The sequence below is a fragment of the Myxozyma melibiosi genome, assembly GCF_037950935.1.
Source record: "Myxozyma melibiosi strain Phaff 52-87 chromosome Unknown BZA70scaffold_9, whole genome shotgun sequence".
Classification (NCBI taxonomy): domain Eukaryota; kingdom Fungi; phylum Ascomycota; class Lipomycetes; order Lipomycetales; family Lipomycetaceae; genus Myxozyma; species Myxozyma melibiosi.
In genome coordinates this window covers 172,392-196,327 of record NW_027042923.1, presented here as the reverse complement: position 1 = coordinate 196,327, position 23,936 = coordinate 172,392, and the positions used below count along the sequence as shown (strand labels likewise).

Genomic DNA, 23,936 nt, shown 5'->3' with positions numbered 1-23,936 from the left:
GGGACTACTCGATCGCAGATATGGGATATCTTCTAATATCCATAGACAATAGATTGGCCCAGATATTTGAATCAAGTGAGCCAATTAGTATACTAGAAAGCGTAGACAGCATCCCGCGGTCGAGGTTCTGATTTTTCGACGGTGGACAAATAAGGTTTCACCCGCATATTACGTAACCTATCTGTTCAAGCAAGCATCACAGCCAACTCAGATCAACCAGCAATAGACGGCGAGAGTCCTTCGTTACTCTCTTGTTATACACTCCAGAATACAAAGAAGATGCAGAAAGCAGGCGAAACCGACGTTCCGCGGTCAGCAACGCCACACGTTGTGAGCGCGCGAGACCGCAAGTATGATCGCCAGCTGCGGTTGTGGGCTGCGAACGGGCAGGCGGCGCTGGAGGAGGCGCATGTGGTTTTGTTGACTGCTTCGGCTGCTGGTGCGGAGACATTGAAGAATTTGGTTTTACCTGGTGTGTATTCTGTGTAATTGTCTGAATTTGAGCTGAGTTTAGAGCGATTGCGGCTCTGGTGTGGGGAGATGGCGAACTGACGATTGACGATGATAGGCACGGGATCATTCACAGTAGTTGACGACAAACTGACGACGGAAGAAGACGTCGACGTCAATTTCTTCCTCGACGAATCCAGCATCGGTCATCCGCGCGCCGCCAAAGTCGCCGAATTCTTACAAGAGCTAAACACGGACTCGGTCGGCCGCTTCGAGAGCCTGACGCTGTCCGAGTTCGACAAACTCGACCCCTCGTACTGGGAGAAATACTCGCTCGTGGTCGCACACCAGATCCGCCCGTCGGTGCTGTTACCGATCAGCAAGGTCCTGTGGGACAAGAAGATCCCGCTCGTGATCATAAACTCGATTGGCTTCTACGCGCGGCTGAGGATCGTCACGCCAGAGCATACGGTCGTGGAATCGCATCCGGAGTCGACGGTTGATCTGAGGCTGGATTGTCCGTGGCCGGAGTTAGAGAGATTCGCGTTCGGGATCGAGCTGGATGGGTTGTCGGAGATGGATCATGCTCATGTGCCGTATTTGGCGCTGCTGTTGATATATCTCAAGCAATGGAAAGATGCGGTAAGATTTTAATTGGGCTTATCTTTGACCATGATGTTTACAAATGCTGATCGGAGTAACACGTCTCTATAGCATGGTGGTTCTCCACCATCAACCTACGCAGAAAAGAAGGAATTCAAGGCGTTAATCAAAACCGGCGTCCGATCAAGCGACGCCGAGAACTTCGACGAGGCGATAAATACTGTCTGGCGAGCCACTCAGGCTACAACCGTGGGTCATTTCTCTTCTATTTTGTGCAAGGTAGGGCGGAGGTGCTGATTTATGACTTGGCGATTTTAGATTCCGTCGAATAGCCAGGCTATCTTAAATGACGATAGAGCGCAGAATCTTAGTCCGTCGGTGAGTTTGCTCTCGTTAGCTGTTCTATTATTTCATGCCACCAGAGTATTAACGATCTATCATTATTGCATCAATAGACTTCGAAATTCTGGATTCTCGCAAGAGCAATCTCCGACTTCACCAAATCACCCTCAAGCGGCGGTCACCTGCCCCTCTCCGGCACCCTCCCCGACATGAAAGCCGACACGACGTCCTACATCAAGCTACAAAGTATCTACCGCTCAAAGGCGCTCGAGGACCGCGACTGGGTTGCTTCGCGCGTGTCTGAACTGCTACTCTCGCTCGGCCGGCCGGCCGACGCGATCTCTTCGGACGAGGTGGACACGTTTTGCAAATTTTCACGGAACCTGGTTGTCTTTGACGGTCGGTCGCTGGAGGAGGAGTACACGCCTTCGACGGCGCGGGCAAAGAAGATTTTGCAGGAGTTGGAGGAGGAGAATTCGTTGATGAGCGTGTACGTCGGGTTTCGAGCGGTCGAGGTTTTCGAGGAGCGGGAGAAGAGGTATCCCGGAACAGTCGAAGAGGTTGATGAGGATGAGAAGGTGTTGAAGGAGATCGCGCTTGAGATTGTGGGGTCGCTTGGAGGAACGGAAGTTAACGAGCGGACGGCGAGTGTGTTGAAGGAATTGTATGTTCATTCGTCTGGCCTCTTTCTTTGTCTTCCTCACATTATTGCTAACTTGATTTCGGCACAGTGTCCGATACGGCGGCGGGGAGTTGCACAACATCTCGTCTCTACTAGGCGGCATCGCAGCCCAAGAGATAGTCAAGGTGCGCACCCATCCTACTTCTTTCTTACCAAACATTCCCCTCTGACTAACAAACCGATCGAATCTAGCTCATCACGCGACAATACGTACCGATGACAAACACGACGATATTCGACGGCATCCAGAGCTCGAGCGCGGTCTGGGAACTGTAAATGTACAGGAGTTTGGTGAGGTGGTGGTGGATAGAGAGAAGCTTAGATGGAGGTTTATAGATGTATTGCTAATAGACTGGCTAATGCTCTGATGAGAGTAAACTGAGTAAAGGAAATGAAAGTATTATTATAGGAAAACTAAAGACTACAAAAGCCGATTTCTATAACCACCGAACCCACCAGCAAAAAAGCAACAATACACCAGACCAAACAAAACCATAAATAAGAAATCATAAGAAATTAAAGCAAAAGCAGAAACAAGAAGAAAAAGCAAAAACTTTTGTGGTGAGAGTGCTAAGACCCTTCTCTATATGGGCTTAACGGCCAAAGTACTTGAGCTCCAAAGGACGGAGGGTGACGTACGCGACGAGCGCGAATCCAAAGCCAAGCAAGAATCCGACGTCACCGGGGATGAGCTTCGCGATCGGACCGGTGAACCACTCCTGCGACATACCCATGACGGCGCCCATGACACCGCAGCAGAAGGCGCCGAAGGCCGCGAGACCGATAGGCAGCTTGGAGGGGTTCTGGTAGATGGAGACGTCGTAGCCCGAGAAGCCGCGCTTGAAGATGAAGTGCTCGGAGAGCGCGATGGCCTCGTAGATTGCGAGCCAGTAGCCGATGATGTTCATGAAGTTGTCCATGAAGCTGGTGAAGTGGTAGTACGCCGGGATGGCGATGGCGATGACGACACCGGTGGCGATGGCGCTCCAGACGAAGCGGGGAACCTTGCAGGCGTAGTCGGAGACGGTCATGACGGAGAGCGAGACAGAGTAGAGGTTCGGGCAGTTGTTTGCGATGGTCGAAAGCGCGAGGACGACGACGCAGAACTGGCCAAAGCCGTGGAGCGAGTCGTCGACGAGGATGGCAAAGAGAAGACCGCCGGTGCCGTTGTTGTTGTACTGCGCAAGGAAGTCGGCGTTGGAGAGCGTGCCGGACATGCAGGCCGCGCCGAGGATCTCGCAGAAGCAGAGCGGGAAACCGAGGCCGCAGATGATGGAGAAGAAGATCTTGGTCTTGGAAGTGTCCTTGCGCTGGTAGACGACAAAGTCGCAGGCAAAGGTAGCCCAGCCGGTCGCGAATCCGTAAAGCGAGGCGCCGAACGAGAGAACAGCGCCGGCCTCGGCGCGGCCGGTGCCCATGGTTCCGGCAGTGAATGCGCCAGAGATTTTGAGGCGCGCAATGACAATCAGGAAGATGATTGCGGTCGGGATCCACGCCCATCGCTCGTAAAAGTGGACGATCTTGTAGCCAAAGATGGTGATGAACAGGCCACCGGCGGAGATGACGATGACGCCGCCCCAGGCAGGCAAGCCGCCGTCGTTGACAGAGTGCAGGAGCTGCGCGGCGACGACGGTGTTGACGGCCGCCCAGCCGACGCAGGCAATACAGTTAAGCGCGGCAAAGATCTTGACGATGTGGTAGCCGAACCAGTAGCGGGAGAGGATCATCTGGCGAAGACCAAACTCGGGGCCGAAAGTGGAGAAGAAGGCCACGGGGAGCATGCCGATGAAGTTGAAGAAGATGATGGTGAGGACTGAGTCCCAGAAGGTCATTCCAAAGATGGAGATGCCGAGGAGACCCATGGCAAAGGTAGATACGACCATGTTTGCCGCGAACCTATTTCACAATTAGCTTTTGATCCCTAGATGATCTATATCAGAAAGGGATTTGACGTACCACATAGAAGCCGCGTTCCAGAGCGAGCTCTCAACCTTCTCAGACTCAGGCACGATCTCGATACCGCGAGTCTCCATGTTGAAGCGCTCGGCGAATCTCTGCAAAAAGCTGGGAGTGTCGATGGATCCCGATGTAGACTCGTCGTACTTGATGGTATCGACGTCGACGCCCTTCTCGAGGGAACCGAGGGAGTCGGTGTTGGTTTTCTCGTAATACATTTCTTCCTGCATTGCAATTGATGTAGTGAAGTTTTCTCTTTATAAAATCTAGAGGCAAGGAGAGGCAGGAGGCAGAGGCAGCGAGATCAAAGGCAGACAGAGAAGACAGGACAGGACAGAGGGGGGATGCTGAGGGATTTATATAGACGTCAGGACAGAGGCCGTGAAGGAACTGTGATTAGGAACCCCGCCGATGGAGGCCGCGTAACTCTGTAGTGAGAGCGGTAGGAAAGAGTACGGGGAAGCAGTAATCGGAGAGCGAGGAAGGGCAACTCCGTCAGTGCGGCACCGATATCGTTCGGCACGACGAAAGCCAAGTTAGCGTATCTTGCAGGACAAAGGCCGTTTAGCGCGATTAATTTTTTTCTTTGAGCTGGGAGCCCCACCAGAATGACTCTAAACACACGCTAATCAGCCGGCCGGGGAAGAAAAAAAGTGCAGAGGATAAGGGCAACCGAGTATCCGAGAAGAAGCCATTCCGGAGTAGGGAAGCTGCGGGCTCGACAATGAAGAAGAAAGCGCCACGGCAGACGGCGGCTGAAAGGTGGCTTTGCGCCACTGAAGTTATCCTCGAGATGTGCTGAGGCTTGCGGAGATGGCCATTGTGACGGCCCTGATGATTGTCTAGACGTCTCTCCTGTGACGAAGACGAACAGCAGATGGTTACAAAGAGCTGGAGGTGAGCAGCAGGAGAGTGAGATGAGGAGGTGATAGAGCCAACGTCCTGGACCACCGTTTGCTATCTATCGCGATATCATATTGTTAACAGTCGGTCGGTGCGCGAATTACTATCGACTGCTGCGTGCGAGAGAGCATAACAGGCCGAGTAAACGAGTCTGTGCTGCTGCCTCCGAGACGTTGGAGGGGCTCGAGCCAGCATAACGGAAGATTAAGCGCAAAGCTTTAATCGTTGACTGAGTCTGCGCTGCACACGAAGCTAAGAAAATCAAGCATTTTAGATTTGAAGAGTAAAATGCCCGCGTGCCTGTCGTCGGGCTTGTCCGGCTGCTGGTTGCTCTGCCGGCAGCCTTGTTGCTCATCTACTTGCTGGGCGTCGCTTGGAAGGAGCTATTCTAAAGAGATGGTGATGGTCCTGAACAGCGTTGTTATTTACAGTGCTCTATATCCGATCTGCCCTGTTCACGCATGCTATATATCAGCTCCTACTCGTAGACCTTCTATTATCCTACTATTTCTCATCTTCATCTTCATACAGAGCACCGACTCCTCAAACCGCATCTCATCAGGATCTCAAAGTACCCATCCCCGACCAAGGAAAACTTTTCACAAACCCTGCTCCGAAGTTCGGATAACGCCGAGAGTCGACAGCGAGCGATGACGTCGGCGCACTGACTCCGCGCCGCACATGGCGCTCTCTGCTCTCACTCTTCCCGGCCTGCTCTTCACTCTTCCTCACTCAACCTCTGTCCTGCTTTCTTTTATACGCTTTCTCATTCGCTCGTCAGCTTTTCGCGCTATTCTATCTCTAGTCTAGTCTCCTGCTCTCCGCCTCTCGGATACGCTTATTCTGTCTCACCCCCGGCATCTCAGATCTACTGTCCCCCCTGAATCATCGATCCCCACTATCCGAGCATCCGTCGCCTGTCTGATGTCTTGATTCTCGACTTGCTGTCAGCCTGTCTACTTACTTGACGTTTTCTTATAAGATCAGTCTGAATGTGTCGGAGTTGAGCGCGCTGAAGAGGACTTGGCCGAACTTGCTCTCGCTTTGTCGCAATATCCTGTATCTGTTGCTATTTTTATCCCCTGTATTGGTCAACTGCAGCATACAACATGTCCTCTTCTACTTCAAGAGCTGCTTCTCGCAAATTCTCTCTCGGAATCAGTCCGAGTTGTTCTCGTGACCCATCTTTCATATGAGAGTGGGGTTGCGGGGAGATGTCATCCGGCGTGCTGCGACGCACTACCCGCTATGATCTCATTCGATCTCTTTCTCAAGGGATATTCAAGAAAAAATACACTTGGAATTAATCAAATAGATCGATCATCGAAAATACCTGCGTTTCATGACAAATGTCCTAGTAACAGAAATAGAGTACTTGTTCGTGCACAAACCAGCCGATGTACTTACTGCCACAACATATACCAACTGTCTCCTGCTCAAGCATTAGTAGTTCAAGAATAAAAAGAGGATTTGTTTTTTTTTCTTTCTTAGTTTTACAATACGGTACCGCCAGCGCGCTCTTGTACATCAAATACACAAACAACTCTGCTCTCAGCTAAAAATATAACGTAAGAACATAATAAAACAAAAGAACATAATAAAACAAAAGAACAAAAGAACAACAAAACAAAGTAACAGCAAAACATCACAACAGCATAACAGCATGTCAGCATAACAGCATAACAGCACATTACCAGAGAAGCAGATACAGAAAATACAGAAACAGTAAGAGCGCGCATATAGCGATTGGTGCCAGGATCGGGAAGAATGCATTACGCATACTCTTGAACAAGAGAAGCTCTTATCCAAGAGTTATGTGGGACTCTGCGACTCTCTCGAAATCGCCATACCCACTAAAACCCGACTTCACCCAGGAGACAGTCATAGACCGCCCCCGTATTGGTGGATTGTCAACGTTGCGCTTGAACCACTTGGCCATGCGGACTCTCTTCAACAACCGTCGCCTCGGGGCTCCCTTGCGACAGCGCAACTTACCAGTGCATATGTTAAAGAGACGCGACAACGAAGACGTTTTAAATCCGATGAGCAACCTGGCTAAAGAAGAAACTCATCAGATTGACCGCCCTGACCAACCGCGCCGATCCTGACCGGCAGGATCTCCACGCGTACGGGCGGCCACGCAGAGGGACCGGGCCGACAACGGAATTGCGGTTCCTTTGAGCGCACTCACCCGGTATCTGCGCGTGCGGATCAGTTACCAGACCGCTTGGTCGAGTTAGCTTCTCTCTCCCTCTCCTCTCTCGCATGCATGGCACGACGTCCACTCGTGGAGGAAGAGCAACCGCGAATCCGGACCGGAATCAGCAGCTCTCTCACCTCTCGTGGTTATGCCACCAGAAAGCCAGTCCTACCTGCTGCGGTATATGCTACTCTCAGAGAGGGCTACCTGGGTATATGCTACCCTCAAAGATGAGCCTCTACTGTTCCACAAAGTATTTCCAGAGAGTGCTACCTGGCGCGGTGTACGCTGCTCTCAGTACGAGAACGCTACCCGCGCGGTATTGCGAACTCTCTGGAAACGCTCATGAAACAGTATAGGCTACTCTTTGAGAATGCTACCACTGCGGTATATGCCACCCTCTAAGAGTGCTACCTGCGCAGGATAGACAGCTTTCTGACGACTTCACGAGGTGCCATGCATGCGAGAGAAGAGAAGGAGATCAAAGCCTCCTCTTCCCCACTCCCCAAGTTTTTGCCGTCGAGAGAGAGAGCCGAAATATCGTCCGTGCCGATCTATTGCTGGAAAATAGACCGGACAGTTGTCGTGGGACGGAAGCCGAAAATCCGTGATGAGGTTAAGGAGGGGAGAAGGGAGAAAGAGAGGCGGGCGGTGAGCGCGCTGTGTTCGAGTTCAGGCGGGCGCGTGTGTCTGGTGTAATGGGGTTTCTCGTTTGGGACGAAAGTAAACACATTATTAACGCGCCGGCCATTTCGTAATTTTCTTCCCTCCCAATTCAAAGACAATTATTTACGCCCGGCAAGGCTTCTGATCACTGAATTGCAGCAGTCATATGCATTCCTGAATTGAGATGGAAGATATTTGGGTTCATAAGCACTTACTAAGCAAAGCCGACGATGTCCGAGCAGTTGCCGACGCCGACGTGATATCATCTTTCATCATCAGCAAGTTTAATTTGTCAGCAGAAGTGGAAGGTTCCAGATAGCCTGAATACGCTGGCTCTTCTTACATTTCCTTAGTACTTGATACTATTTCTATTTGTACTTTTTCTTATAATGAAATAGATGTAGATGGATGGGATGTAAGAGGTATGCGAGGCAGGGTAAACGGAGTTGTCGAGGCGATAGCGACGGGCGTGATCGCCAAGTCCGAGGTACAAAATCACTCGCCGATCCCGTTATATTCTCGTCCACCTCACCCATCTTCTGTCAACTTCCTCCCCCGTATCTCCCACACTTGACATTCTACCACAAATCAAAACCAGCATGTCACCCAAAGTCCTCCTCACCGGCTCAACAGGCTTCATCGGCGCCGCCGTGCTCGCGGAATTGATCGCAAAGGACTACACCGTCGTGGCCGCCATCCGGTCTGCGTCGAAAGCCGAGTACATCAAGGCGCAGCACCCGGACGCGGTCGCGAGCGGCAAGCTCACGTTTGTGATTGTGCTGGATATTACTGCACCCGGAGCGTTTGACGAGGCGGTCAAGGGCGCGGAGTACGTGGTGCACGTTGCGTCGCCGTTCGTGCTCAACGTGAGCGATAACGAGAAGGACTTGCTTGTTCCTGCGCGGGAGGGCACATTGGGTGTTTTGCGGTCGATTCAGAAGAACGCGAAGGATACGGTGAAGCAGGTTGTTATTACGGCGTCGTTTGCGTCGGTGTTTGATGGGCCGGTGTATATCTTGAAGGGAGACCGCATTTACGATGAGTCTGTTTGGTGTAAGAATACGTGGGAGGAGGCGGTGAAGAAAGATGCTAGCTATGCTTATGCTACCAGCAAGTTGGTCGCCGAGCAGGTACTTATCCAAATCTCCTTTTTTCCCCTCACCATATGCTAATGAATTGATGTGTAGGCCGCATGGGACTTCCAGAAAGCCGAAAACGCAAAGTTCGCAATCACGGTGCTCAACCCTCCCTTCGTGTTCGGCCCCATGTACCAGCAAGTCACGGCCTCGACCGTCAACACCTCGAACCAAATCATCCAGGGCTTCAACAAGACTCCCGAGAACCCGGACCCGGAGCACTCCTTCATCGAGGTCGACGTGCGCGACCTCGCGTACGCGCACGTGGCCGCGCTCGGGAACCCCAAGGCCGAGAACCAGCGGATCATCGTCTCGCCCGGGTATTTCTCGTACTCGAGCTTGATTGAGATTATCAAGAAGTATCAGGCCGAGGGTGAGGCGTACGCGAAGGGGCCGGATGACTCGGACGAGCTGTTGAAGCGCGAGAGAGCGATTGGCGGCGCGAACCTGGCGAAGGTGAAGGAGGTCTTTCCTGATTTGAAGTTTCATAGCTACAAGGATACGGTCGTCGACACTCTTCGACAGCTTAAGGAGCTTGAGGCCGCTGCTTAGTCTTCTCAAGTAAATGAGATTTAGTAAATAGTGAATATCGTTACATATCATGTATTATTGCAATATTAAGTAATTAGCGAAATTAGACAATTCTAAGTGAAATAAAATAAAAGTCATCCATGAAACAAAAAGAAGGAAAAAAAAAACTACTAAACCGAACCCACAAAAAAGCATTTTCTTTTATATTTAAACCATTTAAGCCCACGAGAACGCGTCCTCAAAGTAGTCGACGCGTCCCTTGCCCTGGTCGAGGTTCTCGGTAGTAGCCGAGCGGCACTCGTCAGCGAGGGTGTCGGGGCCGCAGGAGACAACGGCGACGGAGCCCTCGGCGGACTTGACGGTCGAGGCGATGACTTCTCTGATCTCCGGGCGGGCGTTGAACTTGACGGAGTAGCGCGGGCCGGAGATGGCGCGGCCTTCCTTGTCGGAGGCCGAGGCGTCCGAGAGCGAGGTGGAGGACTCATCGCCTGCGGCGGCGGTCTTCTCGCCCTCGGACTCGCCGGTGACGAAGATGTTGATTTCGATCAGGCCGGACTCGGTGAGCTCGGCGAGCTGCTCCTTGACCCACTTGAGCGAGGAGGACTCGCGGACCATCCAGTAGAGGACGACGTGCTGGTCGGTGCCCTTGCGCTTCATGTCAAGCGCGTAGGAAAGCATGGCGGTGATTCCGATACCACCGGCGATGAGGAGAACGGTCTCGTAGCGAGCGACGGGGAAGGTGTCGCCGTAGGGGCCCTCGATCCAGACGCGGGCGATGTCGGTCTTGTTGTCGGTCTTGGAGACGGAGGTGTGCAGCTTGTGGGTGAGACCCTTATGCTTCTTGGCGACGAAGATGTAGTGGCCGTCGCGGGTCTCGACGATCGAGAACGGGTGCGACTCCCAGAAGTTGTGGCGGAGGACGTAGATGAAGGCGTACTGGCCGGGCTTGGCGGACCAGCGCAGCGAGGGCTTGACAGCGATGTAGATGGCGTCGCCGTGCGCGGTGATCTGGGCCTTGGTGAAGGGACCGGCGGTCGCGACGCGGAGCGCGCGCAGGAGAACGTCGAAGGCCCAGACGGCGGTGGCGGCGTAGAAGTAGTTCATGTAGCCGTGCTCCTTGACGTGATGCCAGGCGACGGCGAAGAAGCAGATGGCGAGCGAGATGTGGAAGACGAGGAAGACCTCGTACCAGCGGTGGCGGAGAGGGTAGGCGGCGCCGATCATGATGAGGCCCATCATGACGATGGCGACGATTCCGAGGTAGTTCTCCTTGGTCTGGAGGATTTCCTCCTTGTAGTACTCCCACTTGCCGGTGCCGTTCTGACCGCCGACGTTGCCGTAGTAGTACGAGAACGCCCAGGCGTGGAAGCAGATGGCCAGGAAGGTGAACCGTCCGAGCCACTTGTGGAAGACGTTGAAGGTCTCGAACGACCAGCCGGTGAGGAGCATGAGGATGTTGTTGCGGCCGCCGAAGAGGAAGAGGACCGGGAGCTGGATGATTCCGAGGATGGCGGTGCGGTCACCGATATAACGACCCCACTGCAGCGCATGCGAGTAGTAGGTGTTGGGGAGCGGGGTCATGTGGATGTCGACGAACGAGAAGATGATGATCATGCAGAAGAGAAGGAAGACGACGAGTGCCTGCCAGCGAAGCGGGACGGTACCCAAGCCCTTGACGGACTGGATGTGACGCTTGCCGAAGGTAGCGGGGAGGATGAAGATCTTGCGGAACTTGGTGACGAAGCCGTAGGGAGCAGATCCCTTGCGGGGGCTCAAGCGGACCGAGACAAGGCGCAGGAAGGAGATGAGAATGAGCAGAGCCCAGAGAGAGTTGATGATGTTTCTGGATGTGGTGTTAGTTTTTATCGCACAATTACTTCAAAGGACAGAGGAACTGACCCGTAGTACTCAGCCCAGACCATGGTGCGGTTCTTCTGGAAGCGAGCGAGGTAGTTGTTGTGAACAGTCGCGTACTTGGGGAGGACAGGCTTGTCGACGACAGTGGTCTTGTTGATGTTAGCGGCACTAACGTAGTCGCTAAGACCCTCCTCGTAGTAGTAATCCCATCCCTCGCTGTAGGCGTAACCAGCCTTGGTGCACTTCTTGACCCAGGTCTTCCAGGCCGAAACGCGCTCGTCGTCGTAGCAGGTCTTGACGCAGAGCGCGAACGAGTCCGTGTAGATCTCGGACTGGCACGAGCATGCGTAGTCAAAGTCCTCGGAGTTGTCGCAGCCGAGGTCGGTTTGGAAGGAGGCGAGGAAACTGCTGCAGATCTTGGTGCAGGCGTTGGGCTGCTTGATCTTAGCCTGCACGGAGGCGGCCGCGGCAAGCACTGCAAGCGCCGAGAGGAACTTCATTGTGGAATGAAGACTGGGGTGAGGGGAGGGGGGAGATGAATGTCTATTTGACAGCGGAGGTGGGAGAAGAGAAGGGAGGAGAGACGAAGGAGAGGCGGCGATATATAAGCACGAAGAGATGAATGGTGGCAAGAGAGATCGGTACAGGTCCGGAAGACGTGTCAGGCGTGCACAGGCGTCCAGTCAAGCGCCAAATATATTTACAGTGTGCGAATGTGTCGAACGGCGATTGGTATATTTTTGCTAGCGTTTTTTTTTTGCTTCGTTTTCTTTCCTGCCTTGGCGCGACAAGGGAAGGAAAAATAGCGAGCATGGACGGGGGAGAGGGTCTGGACCATAGATGATCGGTGCGGATGGTATATGGGTGGAGAGCGAGGGGCGTTGGGTATAGAGCAGATGGTCGAGGATAGCGTCCTGCAGATGGAGCGAGTAAATTTTGTGTGTACCCAAAGCCGGAATAGAGTTAAAGCTTAAATGCTTAGATTTGGTTAGAGTTATCGTAATTAAGCTCATGCGGCGCGACCAGCCCGCTGGCACGCCGGTGACGAGGTGGACGGGTGGGTGTGAGAGTGAGTGAGGGTGTGTGTATGTGCTGTTGCGAAGAAGCAGAGCAAAAGAAGCAGGAGACAAAAGCGACAGGAAGAAGTGCAGGAGCAGGGAGCGAGGCAGGGACAAAGAGATGGAACTGGATATCCGACCGACTCTCGAGCCGGGTCGGTCGACCAGTCTAGATCTGATTAGTTCCGACGAGCGACGAGCTTAATTTGGTTTTCTGCCTGCACGCGGTGCTGCGACGTCGGCTCGGCCTTCACGTCGCGGGCTCTTCACAAGCTTGACTACGACTTGGCATTTCTTGTATTGTCTTGGGTTCGTGTACAGCCCAGTGCTGGCACTCTGTCACGTCGCTGCCTGCTCTGCTGTTATTGCGTCGCGCTGTAGTGGTCTCTATTTGTCGCTGCTGCGGTTTGCGTGCTCGCGTGCCCTACTGCGTTTAGGGGTCCATGCGGGGTCTAGACACAGCACATCCAGCGAACGGCATAGACCAAGGCCAGAGCCAGCAGAAAAAAACAGGCAGGCAGAGAGCGAGTACAGGCGCCGGTTAGAGTCAAACCACGCACCGGCCATTTATTTGCCCCCCTCTTCCGACCGGAGTGGTTTACTCTTTCCGCCTGTCTTGCGACACGGCAAATTAAACAGAAAAAGAAAAAAGAAAAAACAGAGTTGGCCAAGGAATCGTCGTATGAGAAATTGATCGGGCACGGTGAGGAAGCAAGGCTTGACAAGTCTTGTCTCTCCTGCCCAGGCTGTACGAGCCGGATTACTATCTTCGTGTGCTTTCGTCGCGCTCGGCAGGGACGGATAATGGGGACTGGATTCGAGGTGAGTGTACGAGAACTGCTGTTCGCACTGCACAGCACTGCACAGCACTGCATAGAGCGTGCGTGCGGGGGACCGACAGACCGCACTAGAACAATAAGAAAAAAAACAGGTGAGGAAGAAGAACGGGCGAGGGCGCGGCGATTCGGAACTAGCCGGCCGGCTGGCGGATGAGTTATCTGATTATCACTGCTAGTGGCCGCTGTTTTGTTTGATCATCAGATTATGTCTGATGCGGAATTTCTTTGCCGGGTGCTCTTCCCCGTCCCCACCTGCTCTGTCCCTGCTCTCGCAATCAACCCAGCAGAGAACTACATCTCTCTTCTCTCCTGTCTATCTTGTATAACTCCCAGAACAGACTGAGTCGAACCGCAGAGTGCCTCGGAACTGCCGCAAGGTAACGCCGTGACGTCAACCCTAGCCAGCCCATAAGCTTTCATCTTTCGCCTGCGCTACTCTTCCTCTTGCCTATTTACCTTTTTTCATTTTTTTTCATGTTTTTTTTTCGTTATCCGTTCGCATCGCAGACGGGCAGATTCTCGTCGCTGGATCAGAGCAGAACGGCAGACTGGGCTTGGCTTGCGTTAGATTTGGTGGGCGTTCTTGTGTTTTTGACAGGCGGTGGATTAGGTTTATGTTCGTGAATGGCCGAGAAATTCCCTTTCCTGTCGCTGCCCAGCCGTTATCTCTCTCTCCTCCTCGTCCTCACCTCCAGGTCTTTTTGCCAGCATCCCAACTCCCCACTCCCCGGCAGGACCCTCTCAATGGCTTTCGGAGCTGGACGTAGATGACGTGTGCGCCAAGCCCGTGAGAGAGAGTACGGGCTACGGAGTGGAGCATGAGCATGAACATAGTTGGAGCCGGAGGGAGGCCGAACGGGTAAACAAAAAAAAGCCAGGGCCAGGAGCAGGGGCTAAGGGTGGGATGCAGGCAGGATGCAGGACGCAGGATGCTACGCAGGCCGACTATGTAGGAGGGGGTAAGTTGGTCGCGCGAAGAGGAGGGGCTCTATATCGATCGACTACGAGATATTCTTACAAACACGACGGAGAGGGCAGAGAAAGAGGAAGAGAAAGGGAAACAGAGCGAGGTGGTGATGGATTATTCGACCCACGGTCAGCATTACAAATAGCGTCGCTCGATTGCTTTTGTCCGGACTCATTTAACTCAGTGCAGATTTGCTGTTGCAGCGCGTGTGCGCATCGAAATCTCTTTTCCTAACCGAGACTTTAAGCTTTTTATGCTGAGTGTTTAGAGTTCTGTGCTGGTTGCCGCTGCTGGGCGAGTTTAGGGTTTTATTTCGGGGACTTGGTATTTGGCACTGATTCGAGTGCGTTGTGTCGAGGAGCGAGAGGCGAATGGGACGGAGGAGATTTGCAAGCTGTTTTGAAGGGGATGAAAGTGTCTTTCTGCACAAGACGGAGGCGGTGGTGATGATGGCAGCAGGTGGTGGGCCGCGTACATGAATGAAAGTCGACGGTACGCAACTGTCTTGCGCTAACCGCAGTCTGAACGCCTTTATCCGAGAAGAATGTCTGGATCCAGACAACCGCCGCCTAAAATCCACGCTAACAACCCTCCGCCCAACAAGCAGCGTTACTTCCCAACCACAGCACGCTGGCTGCCTACAGTCAATGTCCACCTGCAAAGAAGCCGGAGATGAACAAGATGTCACCACGTCACTTGCACTCGTAAGCTTCGGCTGGCGTCGTCGCCCATCTTTCTTGCGATTATGCTTATGCTTATCCTCCCTTGTCATCGCTCTTAGTCGTCAGTCGTCATGCTGACTAGCCAGTCGCGTGGTTGGTATGATGATTAAACTTCCTCACCCGTTCTACGCCTTTTCCGCGGACGAACAAAGTCCGCTGTCTCACCCGCCCACACTATCGTCGTCCTCAAACATATAATGAACGCGTACACCCACCTGAAACGCAAGCGCACATTCATTAATATTCATTGAATAATCATTAAATATTTGTGTGTGGAGGTGTGCTGGCGGCAGGGCAAGAGCGTGGGAGCAAGTGTCTGTAAGCAAGAAGTGTCTGCTGCTGCTGACTCTTCCTTCTCTCTGAGTGGTGCGCATTCTCTGTCTTCTCTGTCTTCTAAGAGCAGGCTGGCTATGTACTGGCCGTCTAGATCTCATTCCATCACTCCACCAACTCTACCTCCTCCAAACTTATTGCCATGTGACGGCCGTCTAAACGAGATGTGATGCCAGCAACCAAAGTAAACTATATCCCAAGTCGTTTCGTTTCACCACTTCCTCATCTTCTCCTGACAATAAACAACAATAATAAACAACAGAATAGACAACAAGATAAACAACAAAGGCAGGCGGCGCAAACCATCAAGCCGTCTTATTAGCTGCGGAAGCCTGTCCCGCGCAATAAGCAAATACTCTTGTATGAAAACAATATCACCTCCGTCAAAGCTAGATTGATAGATCTTCCGGCGGTACACCCGGACCGCTAATCTTGATTGAAAATTGATTGAAAGCCAAAGCCAATGACCGCGGCGCAAACGCCCTAAGTGTTCGTAGACCCAAGCCAGACCGGAAAAGCCGGCCACTCTCGGTATTTTAACTCGTTCATTCATTCATTCATCGCCGCTCTTTTTGTAGTAAGCGAGTCTCCCGGCTTTTTATTTTAAATCAGCCAGACTGCCATCGATTCAGCCAAAGCGAGAAAAGCATGGTGATGATCTGGATCTAGAGCATCTCTGTGCATTACATGATAGAAGCAAATCACGTGATTGCAAATCATTAGACTGCTTTAGCTGAACAGCATAAAGTGCTCTGTGATGATTTGTAGATTATATTGATGATGATCGCTGAAATATATGCGAATCTGTCTACTGATCCTTAATTACTTAGCATGTGATAACAATTCGCATATCTTTAATTACGTATAGGCTTATCATCTCGTAACCACGTGTCTGTCATAACCTAGTTGTTGCAACGGACTTAAAACAGAGATTTATCATCATCATCATCATCTCGTAACCACGTGACCTGGAATCTACATATATTTAATGTAGCCAGAGAAGATTGTCAGGCACTGGTTTTCAAAAATATATATGTTTAATAATATCGGCATCTAATCTTATCTTTCTCGACCGAAATAATGCGATCTTGGCTTCATATCGAGGTGTCGTGAGGCAGGACTTTTGCTGCAGAGTTGTCTTCTACATCCCCAATGTCCTTACCTCGCTCGACATCAGACGCAACGATCTTCTCGCACTTCGTGTATCAGTCTACAACCAACTCACAAGATCGAAACAATCGAGTCTCTGCAGTTTCAAGACGCACATAGAAACGAGACCGTACACGTTGACCGGGGGGCTGCTGCGCCGCCCATCTCTGACGTCACGAAGTGTTTGAAACGAAACGACGACCCAACTTTCGTCATTCTCCGTTTCACTGCTGTCACAGCGTTCTTGCCCCGGGGGCACCGCGCGGGTTTATATAGATTTTTTTTCTATAATAAGTTGTGAGCAGCGGGAATTTAGACGAAAGAAGTGGATCGAAGGATCGGAGACGTGGAGGATAAGGGAGCGCAGACAGGGTCCTTCCTGTCTCGTCTTCTTTGGTTTTCTGAAGCAGGAAAGGCTTGCGGCTCAGCTCGGTTGGTTGCGATAGCGCAGATGCATCGACCTAGTCTCTTCTCTCTATATATTATATTCCAGGCCTGTAGAGTAAAATCAAGAGTTATTCTTTCTGATATATACAGACGGAAGGTATATAGAACGCGGAAGCGTTGTGGCTAGTAGGAGGAGTACGATGCGGACGACGACGGCGACGAGGACGTGCGCGGTTTTGTGAAGCCTCAGTGTGACGTCAAGCCGTGAACGAGACGCCGACGCGCGTTACGGTGCTCCTCCATTTTCTCTCGGAGTGTCGTGAAAAGAGATATATATAGCAGCTGGAGACAATTGATATTGAACGTTAGAGATGAGCGCAGGGGGATATACGTAAGTGGCCTGCTGCGGCGCTGGGGAGAAGGGGACGAGGGTGTCAGAATCACAGATGCAGCGGCAATGCTCTGCTGTTATCTTCTAGGCACCAGATGTTTACGATAAAGTAATTGATAGTCGTACTTGACAGCCTCGATGGGCGCCGAGCGACTGCAGCTGCATGGATAAAAAGAAAAAAGGGATGAAAGGGGCTCGGAAAAGTCGGATGACAGGCAGATTGATTTATAAAATCAATCATCTTTATTTGAATAAGATGAAAGATATCACAAAACTATGTTTGCCGGATTGGTCGGTAGTGTGCATAGCGTGGGCGGGCGCGAGTAGGTGAAAGTAAGTATTTCAGAAGAAGAAAAAAGAGGCGTATTCTACACGAGGAAGGCAGAGAGAAAAAGATGTTTAAACGAATAATATAGTGGGTTGTCTGTAATCCGGCAGGCTTTGGATTTGCATCTCGCCTATGCTTTTGCTTTTTAGTCGGGCGCAGTTGCAAAAGGCCGCGCGGTGGAGGGAGATGGACGAGGGAAATTCAATATGATTGCCCAAAGAGGCAGGCAGGTTGGATGGACGGTCAATGAGATGATGATCAGAGTTGTGAGCGGGTGCTATGATTACCGCTTTGAGATAGGCGGATTTTTTTTTGGAGGCGCAGGATTTGCAGAGATTGCTGCTCGTTGCCTGTTTGATGGTTTGCTGAGGTGGGTGTCTTGCGCGGGTGCTGAGGGGGGTGGAGGTGTGAGCTGGTTGGGAGATGGGGAAGCGTGGAGGGCGTGGTGGTTGGGAGGAGCAAGGTCAAGGTCGCAGGCCAGACGACGGACAAGACGATAGTGCTGGCAGTCAACTCTGTCGAGTATAGCTGGCAGCAGACTAGACCATCGCTGGCAGTTTCAGCCATAGACCAAGTGCTCAGAACCCCACGAGAGCTCCTGCAGCGAGAAGAGTGCGTTGGCTCGGCAGGTCCTTCCCTTTTACACGCGGTGTTCATGCTCCAGCGCTGCACGATGCTTGATATTCGAAGCTCTTTTCTTTTTGCGCGTACAACGAAGGGAAACAGCAGGTAAGCAAAGGTCATGCACCCAGGAGCGATATTGAGGCTTGTCACCTGGGCTGGCTGCTGGTAACCAGCCAGCGGGTGTTCATTAGGGGAAGTGCTGGGGATGTTTGGAGAAGATGAGCTCTGCATGTGCATCTACCTATGTCTAGATCTCTTACGCTTTTGTTTTGTTATTGTTTGTTATATTCTATATCATCATAGTTATCATCATCGTCATCCCGTAGTCGTCTTCGCAAGACCCGAATCCCCGTAGAGCAGCTGATGATGGAGTGGGTGCACTGTGGGCCAGCCAGCCAGTCGACCCCTATTCCTCGCTCCTTCTCCCTATCAACTTCCTCACCACCGCCCGCCGAGCCACACCCACACCCGCTCCTGCACCCGCTCCTGCGCACACCGAATCCCAGCAAAGCCCGCACGCAGCCGAGCACAACCGAGCGCGGCGGCAGCGACGGCCTGGAGAAAGCAGCGGACGTGTGGCGACAGGGAAGGGCCAGCCAGATCCGTGCCTGCCGTGCGCTTCTTCTTCAATGCTCTGCGCGCTATTCGCGAAGCGGCAGCCTTGGAATGTTTGTGATGTCACCTGTCTTGCCCTTTTCCACTGCTTCCTAAATAGGCAGCCAGATTGGTAACCCTTTCTCCTCCGTTTCTTGCTATTCCGAGGCCTGATCTGGCTGTATTTTGTCTATTCCATCTCTATCATCCTCCTACACCCCAAACAATCCCTCTCTTCCCTCTGCTGCTCGCTCCTGCCTCTGCGCAAGATGCACGGCGCCGGAAGCAGGAAGCACTCGGCGCCATAAATCACAAATCTGCGGCGCATGTGGCGGTGCCAGCGGGCTGACGCATCCATAAAACTCTAATTTCTGGGATCGCCGCCGCCGGCTTCCGTCGTCCACATATCTTCCCCGCCGCGTCCATCATCGCCACTTCTCCAAGTCCATTCACACTCCCTCACTCTTCTCCCTCCCCCCTCCCCCCCTCCTCCTCAGCCATGCCGCCCTCACCCGCGTCCTCTGTCCTGGCGCGCGCGGCCTCGCAGCGTATCGGCTGCGTTCTTGACGACCGCATCGAACTCACAGGTGTCCTCGGCGTCGGCGCATACGGCGTCGTCTACACCGCCGTCGACGTCTTCACCCTCGTCCCCTTTGCCGTCAAGGCCCTCCTGCGCTCCACCGACTCCGGCGCGCCCATCGCCGACACGCACAACGACATCCTGCACCGCGAAATCTCGCTGCTCACGCAGACTCATCTTCACCCAAACATCATCTCGGTCGTTGAAGTCATCGACCGCCGCGACGGCCTCTACGTCGTCATGGAGTTTTGCCCCGAAGGCGACCTGTTTTCGAACATCACCGAGAAGAAGCTGTTTGTGGGAAACGATGAGCGCGCTAGAGACGCGTTCATGCAGATCGTCGACGCGGTCCAGTACTGTCACACCATGGGCATCTATCACCGCGACCTCAAGCCCGAGAACATCCTTGTTTCGGACGGCGGACGCACTCTCAAGCTCTCTGACTTTGGCCTTGCTACGACTGACAAAATCTCGTTCGAGTATGGATGCGGTTCTTCTTTCTACATGTCTCCTGGTGCGTCTTACTTTAATTACCTCCACCTTTATACCACTCTACTAACCTCTTGTAGAATGTCATGCACCCACCTCATCATCCGGATACGACGTCGCCGCCAACGACATCTGGTCGCTCGGAGTCATCCTCATCAACCTGACCTGCGGCCGCAACCCCTGGAAGACCGCCAACCGCGAGACCGACGAGTCCTTCAAGGCGTTTCTCAAATCCCCGCACTACCTGCAGCGAATCCTGCCCATCTCCCCCGAACTCAACGACATCCTTGCTCGCATGTTTGACCTCAACCCGCAGACGCGGATAACCCTTGGTGAACTGTCGAGTGTTATCACCCAGTGTTCGCGGTTCACGGTCTCGCACGAGGAGTACACTGCCCGGGTCAACTACTACAACAACGGCGGCCGTCTTTTCGAACAACAACAGCAGCAGCAACAGAAGCAACAGCAACAGCACCAGAGAGCCGTTGCTGCGGCCATTCAGCCTCGCTCACCGCCCGTCACACCCACACGAACACACGCCAACTGCTATACCGGCGCAGTTACTCCCGTCACGCCTACGCTGCCATGCTACGAGTTCCAATCGCCTGCTACTCCCCCGCCACAGTCTCAGCAACAAAGTCTCAACAACCCATTCAGAAACCGGATGGCGTTCGTCTACGCTACGCCCGACAACGACTCGCCGATCGAAGTACGCATGCCTCAGATTCAGGTACCTGTCACACCATCGCGGCCGCAGCGCCGTGCTCAGGAGCATTATGCGTCTCCTCAGCAGCAGCAACAGCAGCAGCAGCAGCAGCAGCAGCAGCACAGAGGTCTTGGAATCTTTTCAGCTTCTGTTAATGCGTCTGAGCGGCTGCAGCAGCTGATATGGGGACAAGACAGCGGCGTGGTCAATAACAACGCGGCGCCCGCTACTCCTGCGCGCAGCAGCAATAGACCGATCTCAGGCGCTTCAACGGCTTCTTCGGGATCAGTTTGGACATCGCCGCAGTCGACTCCGGCTACTTCTGTCGCCTCCTCGCCGTGGTCAGAAGCGTCGCCGTCGTTTGTCGATGTTGAGTATTTCAACCTCTATCAACAAAAGCTGGACTATAATGGTTACAACGCCAAGCTAGTCGAGCTCAATATGAACCAGCAGCAGGCTGAAGAGTCGCTGTTTGCGGCCGAGTTCAACAAGGCAAACCACCACCACCATCAACAACATCACCAGCAGAAAGAACGCAGCGGGTCGCCTCCTCCCAGCCGACGACTGCGCAAGTTCAGCATGGCCAAGATGCTTCCGCGAACGGGCAACGTTGCGCGCCAGCGTCGGCGCGGACAGTTTGACGCGTCTGCCGATATGTTTGCCGAACAACAGTATTACGAAGAGCCTGCTACCACCGATGGTGCGCGGTTACAGCAGAGCTTGCCTATTTTCTAAGCACTCTACCAGAGTGTGATTACGGGTTTTTATTCATTTCCTGTATATACTTGTATTATCCGCTATTTAATTGTTTGGGTATTTGCATCATCTTTGGGGTTGTTATTGGAGCCTCTTTATCTACTTGCATTCGATACTTTTGTTTTTTTTGGGATGGTGTTATCATCAAGGCGCTCGTTTTGAACCAGACTGTTATATCTTCTGATTTTTTCTCACTTGAATTCAAGATACCACTATAGAATTGTCGGAGTTTACAGCATTTTTTACTATTACTATATTTTAATCAGTTGTGTGTGCGTTGCTGTTGCTCAAGGAAGTCGGGGTTCGGATCCGTTCGTTTATTGTATCTTGTATGCTGTACTAACTAGCAGGTGTGATTGAAGCACTGCTGGTTAAGTTTTTTCACCTTCTCTGTTTATAGGCTGTATTGTCGCTACTTTTATAATTTTGTATATATTTGGGATTGGAAATTGTTTTGGAGTGCTTAGCGAGGTGTTGTGATAGTTTTGTGTTATGGTAATTATATATCTACTATACCTCTATACCTACAATCATCACTTGAGAGAAGTGGCGGGCGAGGGCGGGCGGAGGAAGACGGAGAATTTTTTTTTCTTTCGTTGCCATTCATTTTAATCCGGCAACGGCGGGAAACAAGAGCGCGGCGATGAGGACGCAGCTAGACCGGAAGCGGCAAGGTGATTAGGCAAGCCTCTGTGGCTGGTGGCGCTTCACAAAGAGCGAGGACGGGACAGAGAGAGAGAGAGAGAGGAGGAAGGAGAGTTTGAAGGGTGAAGAGGGAGACGGGTGCGGCCAAGGAAGCCGATGGTGCTAGGGCCGTACGGGAGTGTGAGAAGGGAGAGGGGAGGTGTGAACGGGATGGTCTGAGCGATTGGCTGGATTGGTTGGGTGCGAGAGATGGATTGCCGAAAGCGTACAGAGCGGCCACGTACAGGTTCGGCGGGCGTCGTGTACATGACGGAAGCAGTTGAGCATTCTGTCAGAAGAAGAAAGACGGTGCAGTAGCAAGATGCAGATGGTAGAAAACAAGGACGGAAGACAGAATCACGAAGGAGATGAGCACCGTTGAACACGACGACGACGACGTCGACAACGATAGAGCGTTTGGGACATCTCCCTCCTACTTTTACAGAATCAAAATTCTCTCTTTCTAGCTGTATACCTCCATTTCTAGTTTTCATTTATAACCATCGCGATGCCGACGACGAATGAGTTTTCGGTTTCATTGTGATTCTGTGAGGTTCTGCGTATATCGTAGATTCGGTGTTGGGAGAGTTGCGAGGCGATGGGGAGAGGTTGGGTTGTAATTGAGAGGACTACGATTGGTCTAAGCTTCGGTCAGGCACCGACTTCTTGTTATCATCTGCGTATTTTCTGAGATGATTTTTCGGTTTTGGTTTTGATAGCCGTGCGAAGGACATTCACGAAGAAGGGATGAGATAGAAGATTGGTAGGTTGGAAGCTAGATATCGCAATCAAAGAAGTGAGAAAAAGTAGAAGTACTAGCGAGAGTAACAAAATGACAGCAAACGAGACAATAACCCGACGAAATAAATTGGTCCCCCTCTAATCGATATACAATCTACCTCGGTCTTAGCTAGCCTATCTAAAAGACCACCCGAACACACGACACACAACCTAAACTACTGAGAAGAGAGAGTTGGGTAAACGAGGGATTATTGGGTAGCGGTGTAAAATGTACCGAGAGAAGAAGGATGAAGAATATGGATGGATGGCTTGGTTGTAGGTGCTGCCGGAATTGGGAAGCGCGGGTGGATAGGCGGTGGTGGCTGCGTATATGCATTGTTGGTAGCCTAGCAGCACTGCATTGCGCAGTGCATAGAGAAGATGACAGCGCATCAAAGGAAGGGTGTGAAGAGGATAGTCTGCATTTTCGAGAATTGTAGTATCTTGCTAATGACAGAAGTCTGCGAGAAAAGGAAAGAGAGATTATAACACACAGAAAGAGAGATTATGCTACGCTACGCTATCAGCTCATCTCACGCGCCTTACACCAGCCTCGCACTCACATTCACACCAGAACCCGATAGAAAAACAAAAGAGGCCGATGGGCAGCAGGGCAACTATAGGCAGAAGAAGCCACTAGAGAACAAACTCGTCAACAGCATTCACTACAAAAATTCCTCATTGTAGAGTTAACGTAACTATAGAGAGGGTTTAGTGAAATAGAATGGAACCCCCGTGCTGGCTCTCGGTTTTTAGCTTTGGACGGGTGGGAACAAAACCGTTTGTCTCATTGCCGCTAACTATAGATTAGTCTTTTGTTAGTTTTGGCTTGCTGGGACAGAGACAGACAGGTATAGACGAGTCACAACTTTTCTGCTTGCTTCCTTCTTTCTTCGTTCTCTGCGTCTTGTCTGTCATGTGCTGTTTGTTCTAGTCAACTAGCACCACGTTAGTTGCGTTAGACGTTGGGCTAGGCTGGAAAGAGGGACGGGTTGATTGAGTTTCTGAGGTAATCTTGCTTGCTCTGCTTGGGCTCTGGAAGCATACAGCACACACGCAGCTGACTGTTGAGTAGAACGAGAAGAGCGAGACAGCAGCAGTCGTGAAGATGACAAACACTTGTCTTCACAGCGTCTTCCTCGCTTGAAGTAGCTCAAGTCTCTTTCTATATCCTCATTTCCTCCCAAAAGTCCGTTCCACCTACATTTCCTCCCTCCTCCCTG

At 52.1% G+C, this 23,936-nt stretch overlaps 6 protein-coding genes across 6 annotated transcripts; 3 read left to right on the top strand and 3 right to left on the bottom strand.

Annotated features, from left to right (window-relative positions):
- Positions 1 to 63: 63 nt before the first annotated feature.
- Positions 64 to 2,478, top strand: BZA70DRAFT_198576 (uncharacterized protein). The gene is made up of 7 exons (XM_064910104.1): positions 64 to 472; positions 569 to 1,092; positions 1,165 to 1,302; positions 1,372 to 1,431; positions 1,509 to 2,059; positions 2,127 to 2,202; positions 2,270 to 2,478. The coding sequence occupies exons 1-7, from the start codon at positions 280 to 282 to the stop codon at positions 2,351 to 2,353; spliced, it is 1,626 nt and encodes a 541-aa protein (XP_064767061.1). The 5' UTR covers positions 64 to 279; the 3' UTR covers positions 2,354 to 2,478.
- Position 2,479: 1 nt separating this feature from the next.
- On the bottom strand, positions 2,480 to 4,743 carry BZA70DRAFT_198606 (purine-cytosine permease FCY2). Its single transcript, XM_064910105.1, has 2 exons — positions 4,034 to 4,743; positions 2,480 to 3,973 (listed from the first exon to the last, which is right to left on the bottom strand). The coding sequence occupies exons 1-2, from the start codon at positions 4,261 to 4,263 to the stop codon at positions 2,671 to 2,673; spliced, it is 1,533 nt and encodes a 510-aa protein (XP_064767060.1). The 5' UTR covers positions 4,264 to 4,743; the 3' UTR covers positions 2,480 to 2,670.
- A 3,180-nt stretch (positions 4,744 to 7,923) lies between these two features.
- Positions 7,924 to 9,525, top strand: BZA70DRAFT_281318 (uncharacterized protein). The gene is made up of 2 exons (XM_064913101.1): positions 7,924 to 8,932; positions 8,990 to 9,525. Exons 1-2 carry the CDS (start codon positions 8,402 to 8,404, stop codon positions 9,488 to 9,490), a joined length of 1,032 nt encoding a protein of 343 aa, XP_064767059.1. The 5' UTR covers positions 7,924 to 8,401; the 3' UTR covers positions 9,491 to 9,525.
- Positions 9,526 to 9,685: 160 nt separating this feature from the next.
- Positions 9,686 to 11,826, bottom strand: BZA70DRAFT_268439 (ferric reductase NAD binding domain-containing protein; the record flags this gene model as incomplete). Its single annotated transcript, XM_064911160.1, has 2 exons — positions 9,686 to 11,312; positions 11,369 to 11,826. The coding sequence occupies 2 exons, from the start codon at positions 11,824 to 11,826 to the stop codon at positions 9,686 to 9,688; spliced, it is 2,085 nt and encodes a 694-aa protein (XP_064767058.1).
- Positions 11,827 to 17,585: 5,759 nt separating this feature from the next.
- On the bottom strand, positions 17,586 to 18,645 carry BZA70DRAFT_198464 (uncharacterized protein). Its single transcript, XM_064910103.1, has one exon. The coding sequence runs from the start codon at positions 18,359 to 18,361 to the stop codon at positions 17,759 to 17,761; it is 603 nt and encodes a 200-aa protein (XP_064767057.1). The 5' UTR covers positions 18,362 to 18,645; the 3' UTR covers positions 17,586 to 17,758.
- A 508-nt stretch (positions 18,646 to 19,153) lies between these two features.
- BZA70DRAFT_198382 (kinase-like domain-containing protein) lies at positions 19,154 to 21,592 on the top strand. Its single transcript, XM_064910101.1, has 2 exons — positions 19,154 to 19,812; positions 19,868 to 21,592. Exons 1-2 carry the CDS (start codon positions 19,218 to 19,220, stop codon positions 21,226 to 21,228), a joined length of 1,956 nt encoding a protein of 651 aa, XP_064767056.1. The 5' UTR covers positions 19,154 to 19,217; the 3' UTR covers positions 21,229 to 21,592.
- The last annotated feature ends 2,344 nt before the right edge of the window (positions 21,593 to 23,936 follow it).

What these genes read in the sequence shown, in the direction of transcription:
- BZA70DRAFT_198576 (XM_064910104.1), top strand. Translation starts at nt 280, where the DNA reads ATGCAGAAAGCAGGCGAAACCGACGTTCCGCGGTCAGCAACGCCACAC. An exon ending in TCAAGCAATGGAAAGATGCG is followed by an intron (nt 1,093 to 1,164) that starts GTAAGATTTTAA and finishes ACGTCTCTATAG; the next exon opens with CATGGTGGTTCTCCACCATC. An exon ending in GCGAGTGTGTTGAAGGAATT is followed by an intron (nt 2,060 to 2,126) that starts GTATGTTCATTC and finishes ATTTCGGCACAG; the next exon opens with TGTCCGATACGGCGGCGGGG.
- BZA70DRAFT_198606 (XM_064910105.1), bottom strand. Translation starts at nt 4,263, where the DNA reads ATGCAGGAAGAAATGTATTACGAGAAAACCAACACCGACTCCCTCGGT. An exon ending in TGGAACGCGGCTTCTATGTG is followed by an intron (nt 3,974 to 4,033) that starts GTACGTCAAATC and finishes ATTGTGAAATAG; the next exon opens with GTTCGCGGCAAACATGGTCG.
- BZA70DRAFT_281318 (XM_064913101.1), top strand. Translation starts at nt 8,402, where the DNA reads ATGTCACCCAAAGTCCTCCTCACCGGCTCAACAGGCTTCATCGGCGCC. An exon ending in GCAAGTTGGTCGCCGAGCAG is followed by an intron (nt 8,933 to 8,989) that starts GTACTTATCCAA and finishes ATTGATGTGTAG; the next exon opens with GCCGCATGGGACTTCCAGAA.
- BZA70DRAFT_198464 (XM_064910103.1), bottom strand. Translation starts at nt 18,361, where the DNA reads ATGCACATGCAGAGCTCATCTTCTCCAAACATCCCCAGCACTTCCCCT.
- BZA70DRAFT_198382 (XM_064910101.1), top strand. Translation starts at nt 19,218, where the DNA reads ATGCCGCCCTCACCCGCGTCCTCTGTCCTGGCGCGCGCGGCCTCGCAG. An exon ending in TTCTTTCTACATGTCTCCTG is followed by an intron (nt 19,813 to 19,867) that starts GTGCGTCTTACT and finishes AACCTCTTGTAG; the next exon opens with AATGTCATGCACCCACCTCA.